We start from the raw sequence: 10,959 nt of genomic DNA on the forward strand, positions 1-10,959 counted from the left end.
AGGTGATACCTTGTCTCCGCAGTGTTCACTCGTCTGGCCAAACCCAACCACGGCTAATAAGGAACCCCTTGTCTTCGTCTATCTTAGCGGCATCTTACGCCAAAGTTGAATGATATACGTTAGTCGGCCCTGACCCCTCTCACCAAACACGCAATTCACAATCACCTTCCGAGCTAAGCAGGAAAAATACACAACACGGATGAGCCTCCTTTTCTACTCACTTGAGACAACAAGACATTTAGGAATTCACACCTCGTTGAACTCGTTTGGATCTTTGAATACTTGGGCTTCAAATTCTTTCTGGCTCTGCAAAATGAAAGTGTTCAAATTAGTACAGACTTTCAAAAAAATAAACAAAAAATGTTCCTTAGGCCTCCTAACATCCGAAAAGACAGGCAGTGACCGAGGAGGAGTGGGGTCGGGGACCTGGGAGGGGCTGTGTGTTCACCCACAGGCGCGGACTCTGCTCCAGCCCAGCGCTGGTTCTGGGCCCACAGGGTGGGCGAGACCACATGGCCTGGCTCCCAGGAGCCCCTGCCATGAGCTTAGGCTCTCGGCCAGGAGCCGGAGCTCAGCTCACTGCAGTGGGGGCTGCAGGAGTGCGAGCGCATCGGGGGTCCAGGGGGCTCAGCATGAAAGGGAGATGCTTCCTGGCTCGGGAGGCTCTGGACGGAGAGCAGGGGGTGGGGGAGGGACAAGGTCGAGCGAGACAAGAACCCAAGGGCCTACCGCCTGGGCTTTCTCAACAAGGCGGGGGTGACCTTGGCAAGAGCAGTTGCAAGAGGGGACGGGAAGAAGCGATGGTCGTGTAGGTCATAAATATGGACAATTCTTCCAAGACGCTTGGCTGTGACAAAACAAGCCTTGGACAGGAAATAGAAGCAGGTGTGGAATTAGGGGAAGTTCTCTCCTTTTCTTCCCTCCCTCCCTCCCTTCCTTCCCTTTTGTTTGTCACATGTGACAGGTTTAGGTCTGTTTAAATTCTGATGGGAAGGTTTTAGTAGTGAGGAAGGAGGTTGAAGATGTAGGGTAAAGATGAAGGTAAATGATGGAGTTTCTGAGGAGATGGAAGGACATAGATCCAGGACTCTCCATCAGGCACTTCTGAGATCTCTCCACCCATCCATCCACCCACCCGTCCATCCATCCACCCATCCACCCGTCCATCCATCCATCTGTCCACCCGTCCACCCATCCACCCACCCGTCCATCCATCCACCCGTCCATCCATCTACCCGTCCATCCATCCACCCATCCACCCGTCCATCCATCCACCCGTCCACCCGTCCACCCGTCCACCCATCCACCCACCCGTCCATCCATCCACCCGTCCGTCCATCCATCCGTCCATCCATCCACTCAACATTTACTAGGGACCCACCATGTGCTACACACTACATGTGAGGAAATATGGTGAAAACCTCCCAAGTTCCTGCTTTAAGGACCTTACATCTACATGTCGAGACAGACAATAAGTGAGTAAATATATTCTGTGTGACGATAAGAACTGTGAAGAGAAAGAAGCAGGGTCGGGGATGGAGGGGAGGAGAAGTTAAGATGATCAACAGCATCTGAGCAGAGACTGAACGAGATGAGGTCTGGGGGGAACGTTCTGGACAGAGGTCACGGCGAGCACAAGGGCACCAGGGAGGCAGGGCAGGTGGCCGGGGGGGCTCCAGGGGAAGAGAGGACAGGACACAGCAGGAGACGTGGCTGGAAAGAGAGAAAGGGGCCTCGTGCAGACTTCAGGGCCCGCCGGGGAGGGGCTCGAGCACCAGAGGGGCCTGAGAGCCTTTGTGTTTTTACATATCCTGGATATTGTGGAGGGCAGTCAGTAGGGGGACAGCAGTGGAAGCATGACCTGGACTGGGTGACTGATGACAGCGACTTGATGGGGGCTGGTGGCCAACAGACGTGGGAGAAGAGATTATATTCAAGGGTTTATTTTGAAAGAGTAGTGAAAAGTGTTACGAGAGAGGTTAAGGATGACTCCTAGGGTTTTGACTGAACACCTGAGTGCGGGGGGGTGTCATTTATTGAGTTAGGGAAGACTGGGGGAGGGGCAAGTTTGGGGGAAAGATCAAGAGTTTATTGAGATCATCTACTCCGTATGTTGAGAAGGCAGCTGGAGATACAGACTAGAGACTGGGGTGGGTGGGTTAGGGTAATATTTATATATCACATCTCTCCATCTGCCTAAAATCTTCCAACAAATCCTCGTGATCTTCAAGACAAAATCCAGCTCCGAGCTCCAAGGACTTCGCCCTCTGTGTCTTCCGGCTTCATCACCAGTCTCATGAACCTAATACAGGTTCCTTTGTAACCCCCGCTTCCCTCGCTCACGCATGTCATTCTCTCTGCTTGGGCCCTTCTCCCCGGCTGACCGTTGTGTCCGCAAAGACCCGGGGACACTTCCTTGGCCCTCCAGCCATACCCCCATCTCCCTGCAGCCTGTTTCCATGCTCCTTCTTTTTTTTTTTTTTTTTTGCGGTACGTGGGCCTCTCACTGCTGTGGCCTCTCCCGTTGCGGAGCACAGGCTCCGGACGCGCAGGCTCAGCGGCCATGGCTCATGGGCCCAGCCGCTCTGTGGCATGTGGGATCCTCCCGGACCGGGGCACGAACCCGCATCCCCTGCATCGGCGGGCGGACTCTCAACCACTGCGCCACCAGGCAAGCCCCCTACATGACATTTTGGTCACTGTTCTGTGAACGTAGTGCCGTTACCTTTGGGTCAGGAAGACACGGTCCAAACGCTTCCAGCAGAAGAGTCTCCTCCCTCACAGCCTGTTCATAGTCCGTGAAGGACAGCTTCCCGTCATGGTCGTGGTCCTGGGGGCGACCGGCCACACCGCAGTTAACATGGAAAACACATCACAAACACACACTGTCTTCTCATGGCCCAGCGTTCACAAAGAAGATGTCAGAAAAGTATGAGGCTAAGTACTGAAATTGAAAGGAGCTGTCATATTATGATAAAAGAGCACAGTCCGAGTGCTGTCTTTCACCAGGCAGGAAACTGAGACTTACTCTAATTTGAGTTCTTATTTCTACCCCACATCTGTGGATTTCACGAGAAAACTCTAAATTACCCATCGTACCATTTTCTTCAGGGTTATTTCCACCAGGTCTTTGATCCCTTCGTCGGGGTCCTCCTCGGACGGCTGCTTCAGGAGGCTATCCTTCAGCATGTGGAACATCTCCTCCTTCGAGATGAAGCCGTCACCGTTCAAGTCAAACACGTCAAAGCAATCTTCAAGAAAGAACCGGTACGAATGTGCTGCGGCCAGGAAGGCAGCCTTTGCTCTGATGGTGTTCAAGGCCTAGGGCTCCAGTGGTGTTTACATCAAGCCTCGGGCCTCCGTGCAATCAATTCCCCTAACAAATGCCTGATGTCCGCTTACTGAATATACTCAACAATCCTTAGAAAGTTTCCTGCACTTAGCTTCAAAGAGCAGGCCAAGGAGCAACGACTTAACATTCTCGTCGTGAAAACCTTGGAAAACGGATTGAAATGCGCCTCTTAAACAGAGTTCATTGGGATGAATTAGGAATTAACTAAGAATCAGAAACTTGAATCGATGTTGTATCGATTTGAGTAACAAAATATGTAAAGCACTTACCACGTTCATACGTAAACGCACGCGTACGTGGTCCGCACGTGCACCACCCGCCTGTACGGTCTGCTTGGCATGGATTCCGCCTCAGAACTTCTTGATTTGCCTTTTTATTAATTTTTTTCAACCCTTATTATTGACGTGAATTTGCTCCATAAAAGAGGCTGATGGGAATTCACAACAAGCAAACAACACACAAACCCACCCCACTGGCTGGGCTGGAAGACATTGATGATTTTCACTCTTTCGAGGTACTTATCATAAAGTGCAAACCAATAGGATAACATGAAGTCTTACATTTCATTTTCTCTTCCAGAGTTCCTCGAAGAAACACCGATAATCCATAAACCCACTCTGATACAGTTATGCAACCATCATTGTCTTTGTCAAACTCTCGGAATACTAAAAAAAAAGAGAGACGTAAAAAATATGACACTTGTGCTGCGTTTCTATTCTCGGTATGGACCCGCACAGGGCTATGCACTTCTGAAATTTAGGCGAAACCTCACGCCCATATGGTCCCATGTTCTCATTTGATAAACGAGGAAGCTAAGATGTTGTAACATCGGAAAACTCTTTTACTCAAGCGTTCACATTTCCCTTCATACTTTGTGGGAACAAGTAAATTCTGAATAGCTAAATACATGAATCAACAGTGAACATATACACATATAGGTACATTAAATTTGTTGATATATTAACATAAAACATATAATTTTATATTTTGTTACCCAAGAAAAGTACTGCTATTACATGATAGATAAGATTTTATATTAACTTTTATTGGAATACTCTTGATGATGTAAGGACATTTAAATGTCCTTTTAAAACGATTATTTATTGTTCTATTTACTAAGTAGAAATATAAATAGCTTGGGTTTTCTGATGTAAAGAAAGGAAACCTAGTTATTCAAGTTGACTTTGTCCTCTTCCTAAATCCACAGAAAGAGTGGTCGCTACCTTCTTCCCTACCATGCTTCCCTATGAATATAAAAATTAAACTTTTATGTTCAAATGTATTTGGGAACACAGAACGTGAAGCTTCCCGCCCAGAGTTTGTCCAGACTCCAAACTGTTTTTCCCAGTTATGGCTGGATTTGGCCCGTCTAGACACTGACGTCCGCTCACCTCTGTCCATGATCATGTCGTCCGTCATCCCAAATGTCACGTGCAGGATGTTCCGAAAGGCGTTCCGATCCAGCCCGACGGCCAAACCCTGCCGCTCTGTCACATCACCCACCAAGTTATAGAAAAGATTGATAAGGCATTTCACTTCAAATTTATTAACTGTGAAAGAAGGAAATTGAGATGTAACAAAAACGCCTTTTAATCTTTAATGTCCAACTTAAACTTTGCACAAATGAGTTTTGTAGACAAACAACACTGGAATCATGAATGGGCAGCTGTCAACAGGAGACGATCCTCTTTTGAGATTCATGACCCTCAAGTTACCAGAGGATGGTCACTACCCAGAAGTTCCCACTGAAGTCAGGGCAGCAGCCGTCCCTCCAAACAGATGTAAGTGCAGAGTCACAGTTAGCAAAAGGACGATAATATTAGCCAGGTCACCTGAATGTGGATTGTGGGGTCTGATTCTAAGTAACCATGGTGATGTTAAAAATGGTAACTTTCCCCCAGCATTTTGATTATAGGCATTCGTGAGATTTACAGTTTAACTTTTCCCTGGAAATAGATACCAGCCTCCCCCAAACCAGGCAACAACTTTCATCTCACATTAGCCTTCGTGAAGCCGTGAGCCAGATTTTGGAAATCAGAGTCACCTATTTTCCAATAAGGAAGGAGTTAAGCATATTCTAGCACCCAGGAAGGTTCTCGCTGTGAGGGATGGAAATTAACAGGCAGCCATGCAGCAGCACTTTGGAGGAAGGACTTTTTTGTCTAAAGGGTGTGCACACACATGCATGCTTGCATACACACAACTGCATAGAGGGTGGTGCTGTTAACACTGAGCTAATTGTGTCCCCATCGCTGTCCGAGGTGTGTAGGTGGAAGGATTAGTGTCTGGCATTAGAACATAAAGGTAAGTTTCAATATGAGGTAAAGGTGGAAGATGGGGAAAATCTTATTTCAAAACAAGACAAAATTAAGGTTGAGTATTTTTAAAAACAAGGACGGAAGCTGTGTGCACGTAAAGGAAAACAGCCCAAAGAAATGGATAAATCCCACCTCATCTTGCAGGCCAGGATAGGCTTGAGGGCGATTTCCAGTTTGGGGTGCCACAATTTAAGACGAACATTGAAAACATTGGAAAACAAATGATTTAGTAAATAAATTGATAAATAGTAGAAAATAATGTAATGGTTATAATTCTAAAAAGAGCCTTTACTTGCCACAGAAAACGGTATGAATGGTATGTCACTTCTTCAAAAAAAAAATCACACATAGAAATACTACATAATCCAGTGATTCCACTTCTGGGTATTTGCCCCAAAGGATTGAAAGCAGGGACTCTGATACTTGTACACCATTATTCATAGCAGCAGTCGTCACAACAGCCAGAAGGTGGGAGCAATCCAGGTGTCCATGGGTGGATGAGTGGATGAATAAGATGTGGTCCATCCATACAATAATGGACCATGATTCAGCATTAAAAAGGGAGGAAATCGTGACTCATGCTACAACTTGCCTGACTCCTGACTACATCACGCTGAGTGAAACAAGCCAGATGAAAAAGGACAAATATTATTTGATTTCACTTATACGATGTACCCAGAGTGGTGAAATTCATAGAGACAAAAAGCAGACGGTGGGTGCCAGGGGCCGCGGGAGGGGGAAGTGGGGAGCAACAGTTTAATGGGGACAGAGTTTCAGCTGGAAAGATGAGAAAGTTCTGGAGATGGATGGTGGTGACAGCCGCACAACGTGAATGTACTCAGCGCCACTGAGCGGTGCACTCAAAATAATTAAAATGGTAAATTTTATGTTATGTCTATTTAACCACAATAAAAAACTCTAAAAATAAAAAGTGATGTTAATGGTTGGGGAAGAAAACCTTGCATGAAGAAAGATGCAGTCTGATCACATATATGAAATGCTAGCTGAGGGGATGTTGATTAGCCATTTCCCCACCTCAGCTGAAATAAAAATGAAAGAGTATTAGCTTAATTTATTCCCCAAAAGATCCAAGATGGGTAATTTTTCCATAGGAAAAATTCTCTTGCCGAAATGTTTCTTATATCATGCCGCAACTAAAAGATCCACGTGCCGCAACTAAGACCCAGTGCAGCCAAATAAATAAATAAATATTGGGAAAAAAAGAATACTAAATGAAATTAAGGAAATTCGAGAATGGATTTTCATCTTTTTGGATTGGTGTAAGTCTGCTGTGCAGATCAGATCTGCAGAATGGTGGATTAACTAGACAGACATTTAAGATACTTTCTTCTTTGATTCTACAAAATCTATCCATTTCATCTTGGTGGGATTATCACCTGGCAACTAAAAGGAAATATGACTTTAGAAGAAAGGTCCTCTGTTTAAAGAAACTCAAAATTATTATAATGCCCATGATTAGTCACTATTTCTATAGAATTTAACTGGTAATCATCAAGGTTCTCAAGGTTCACTTTAAAATTTTTATGTAGGACAAAAATCAAAAGAGTTGACTGGTTTTCTTGCCGTGTTTTCACTTATCTTTCCCTTTTATAAATTTATTTTATTTATTTTATTTTTGGCTGCGTTGGGTCTTCGTTGCTGCGCACAGGCTTTCTCTAGTTGCGGCGAGCAGGGGCTACTCTTCGTTGCGGTGCACGGGCTTCTCATTTCAGTGGATTCTCTTGTTGCGGAGCACGGGCTCTAGGTGCACGGGCTTCAGTAGTCACGGCGCGAGGGCTCAGTAGTTGTGGCTCGCAGGCTCTAGAGCGCAGGCTCAGTAGTTGTGGCGCACGGGCTTAGTTGCTCTGCATGTGGGATCTTCCCGGGCCAGGGCTCGAACCAGTGTTGCCTGCATTGGCAGGCGGATTCTTAACCACTGAGCCACCAGGGAAGCCCTCACATCTTTTAATATGTTCACAGAATATCTGCAATACATTGCAAACTCACTTGAACAGGAACTAAATCAAATTCAGTGTTCGTTGTGTATAGCAGTTATTGCACTGTTTATTTAAAATGTTTACTAGATGTTTAAGATCTGGCCTTTTCCCAGAAATGAAAGTATTTTAAGAAAAACAACAGAACAAAACTCTCATCAGATTGTAATAACCATAATATCCTAAATTATAGGATGACTTTTTTTAGACGTTTAAGATGCTCATTCACAGCCTAACTTTTATTTCCAGCACCATCCTGACAGGATTTCCTACCACTCATCATAAGATACTAAGTATGATTAGAAGGCACTAGATCCCATAATCTCTAGGACTACATCAAAACATGTTTGTTCTTTTTTTGCACAGTGGGAGTAGTCTTGGGATTATGGCTTCTATTTTTTTCAAAGGGGCAATAGTTTTGCAATAAGCACTCAACTTCTAAGATTGCTCGTCAGATATCTCCCTCATCTAAGCCATATCCATAGCTTCCTTGCCCAAGCACAGTCCTGTTTTTCAGTCTGAATATAATTCTAAAGTTACCTGTGAAATTCTAGGACCACTTTTCAGACTATCTGTGAGATGGGAGCAGATGTCTTCAATAGGTGTCCATCTTGCCACCTGCCAAGTCTAATCCTTCACTTTGCTGGAAAGTTGGGTCTAGAGTTGGGAACAGATCCTTTACTGTGTGTTTAGCTTTGTTGAGCTCCTTGGATTCCAGGCACATTTCCTTGCTCTGAGATACAGGTTTCTGGGTCACTTCACCGTGTCTGTCCTAAGGATGTTCAACCACTGATAACCGTTTTCCCTTATAGGTCTCTTGGTAATTCCCAAAACTTGGACCTTGCCAGTTGATTTGCTCTAAGAAGAGCTGTTGGTTGGGCTACTTTTCTTGAGTTCGGTGGTTTTTAGTGCTTGTTTTCCACCTGTGTCTGAAGCTAAATCCACATGTGTCTCCAGAGTATATAAATCACGTTTCTATAACCTGAGAGTAAGTTAAGAGAAGGTCTGAGAAGCAAGTGTGTGCGTGTGTTAGGGTACAGCACTAGATACCTGGATACCTGGAAATGCGCCTTAAGATCATGGGCGCCGGGGGTGCCCTCCCCAAGGAGCTGATGTTGGTGTTCCCTTCCAGACTCCTCTTTAGGGTCGGGCGTGGAGAGGGCTCCGACTGCGCTCGGGCTCTGCAGGCGGGACAGCAGCACCGGGCAGGACAGGACCTGGCCCAGGAGCCTCTGCACACCCAGCACCTGATTCTTACTTACAGTGCTTGCAATTTTTAGTTAAGGAGTCCGTCAGCTTCTGCAGCTTCTTGCGGTTCATGCCGGCCGCTCAGGGAACCGGGCCGCGGCCCGTGTCCAGTGGGGCGGCTGCCGGGACCCTCGCGAGGCCTGGGCCTGGGGCTGCCGGCGAGTCTCCCTTGTGCGCGTGCGCGGTCCTAACACGCGACGTGGCCATGGCAACGGCTTGGCGGCCGCCGATTGGCTGCCGGGCTGGGGTGGGCGTGGTCCTAACCGGGGGGACGTGGCCATGGCAACGCCTGGGCGGCAGCTGATTGGCTCCCGGGCCGGCCGGCACTGTCTCCCTGGGAGGGCCGGCCAGGCGCGCTGAGACCGCGTTCCGACTGTGACGTCGGCGGGTGATCCCCCCAGGTGTGGCTGGCTCGAGTTCACAACCCCTTTCATGAGATGCACCGTGAGTCCTCAGGGCTGAATTCTGTGGGGATGTCTTGGGTGGTGAGCGCGACACCAGGGAGGCTTCAGATCCTCAGCGAGGTCTGGGAACCCGGGGGTTGCAGGAATGAGCACGTGTGGTCCAGACGACGGCTTTGCGGGTGCCGGAGGGTGAGGGGCTCGCTCTCAGGTTGCCAGTCCTTTTGCCAGGAGGGAGTCTGCCACAGGATATCTTCACGTTTTTGGTGATGCTACAGAGAGCAAGAGGCGCTTGGAGTAGTTCTCCGCCCCCCCCCCCCCATTCATTCTTGAGGTGGGGCTGGAGGCTGTCCGTGGAGTCTGGGGAGAGCCCCTGGCAACTTTTCAGCTTGTTAAAGAGGCAACCTCCCAAATAAAGACGAGCTGACACTAGCTCTGGGATACAGCCTGACCTTGCTTTTCTGGAAAATATCCCAGTAAAATGGATCTTCTACTTATTTGAAAGACAGGTTCTTTGACTGCAAAGGCTAGTCCTTACGTCTTTACTATGAGAGGACTTTCTGCTCTTAACACAGATGAAACACCCTCTTTGAATTAAGACAGCGATAACATGGGTCAGCTCAGCCAGGAGCAAAAAACCTACAATATTCTCCCACATGTCACTTGTTTCGCTTCAGAAGGCAAAATGCTTTTGAATACAAATTATTCTATAGTGTGTGTACTGTCATTGTTAAACTGAAAGCAGAAAAATTCTGCCAACGGTATGCAACAACCCCACATGAGGTCTCTGATTCTCTTTCCTTGTTTCATTTGTTTGTTGAATGGAGGACTGGGGTGCTGCTTGAATCCAGGGTCGAGGATGCTTGGGGAAGGCAGGCAGGCACTGTATGATCCTGAAGCAAATTCCCTGAGAACTGTTAACTAATATGAAGTGATGGTGAATGTGAGATTGCAACAGTTAATGGTTAAGCGGTATTCCTGTTCATGCCCTTGTCCGGCAGGTGCGGCGTTTCTAATAGGACTGTAGGGGACAAATGGGGATGGATGTATTCTGATACACGCGCTGCGAGACCTTAGTGATCTGTCAGATGCCAGAGCCGTGGCAAATATTTAGTCCTTAGAGATTGTTGGGGTGCTCGTTAGAAAGGCAAGCAGCCCAAAGCATGGCTGTCCGGGGCTAATAAGGGGAGCCACGGGCCGCTCCCGTCCCTACCAGGTGTGCTGAACAGACTCCCTGCTGGCGTGTCTGGGGAGCAACCTCCTCTCTGGGCGAGTTCAGGCGTCTGGGAAGACCTCATGCACTGGAAGCTTCTCGAGCACCTTTGGGGAGCAAATCCATTCTTCCTTCATAAGCTTCAGGCCTGGGCCCCGCCATGTGTGTTCCCTTAAAGTGGAAAAGCTAATGGAAGGGCAGTGCCACAGAAGGCCGATTAGGAGTCAGATCTGTTCTAGCAGCAGAGGTCCTGCACCTGCCGAGAAACCTTGGTGACGCGTCTTACTCCCAGCTCCCCTTCCCCCCGGTCTTTCTTCTATGTTATTCTTTTAGCCAAAACTTTACAAATTCACCATAGCGTCTCTCTCATGTCTCTGAGAGCATTGTGGAACTGGCCTCACCATATGGTCTTGCAAACCTCTCTCAGGGAAAG

General features: G+C 47.4%; 1 protein-coding gene across 1 annotated transcript; it reads right to left on the bottom strand.

Annotated features, from left to right (window-relative positions):
• Nucleotides 1-200: 200 nt before the first annotated feature.
• EFCAB1 (EF-hand calcium binding domain 1) lies at nt 201-9,095 on the bottom strand. Its single transcript, XM_032610050.1, has 6 exons — nt 8,927-9,095; nt 4,744-4,902; nt 3,913-4,017; nt 3,100-3,251; nt 2,726-2,830; nt 201-306 (listed from the first exon to the last, which is right to left on the bottom strand). Exons 1-6 carry the CDS (start codon nt 8,982-8,984, stop codon nt 247-249), a joined length of 639 nt encoding a protein of 212 aa, XP_032465941.1. The 5' UTR covers nt 8,985-9,095; the 3' UTR covers nt 201-246.
• Nucleotides 9,096-10,959: the final 1,864 nt, after the last annotated feature.

Source organism: Phocoena sinus, chromosome 17 (genome assembly GCF_008692025.1).
Source record: "Phocoena sinus isolate mPhoSin1 chromosome 17, mPhoSin1.pri, whole genome shotgun sequence".
Lineage (NCBI taxonomy): Eukaryota > Metazoa > Chordata > Mammalia > Artiodactyla > Phocoenidae > Phocoena > Phocoena sinus.

Coding starts and splice junctions, on each gene's coding strand:
- EFCAB1 (XM_032610050.1), bottom strand. CDS start 8,984: ATGAACCGCAAGAAGCTGCAGAAGCTGACGGACTCCTTAACTAAAAAT. Junction 4,018..4,743: donor CGACATGATCATGGACAGAG/GTGAGCGGACGT, acceptor CTTTTTTTTTAG/TATTCCGAGAGTTTGACAAA. Junction 2,831..3,099: donor AAATAACCCTGAAGAAAATG/GTACGATGGGTA, acceptor GGTCGCCCCCAG/GACCACGACCATGACGGGAA.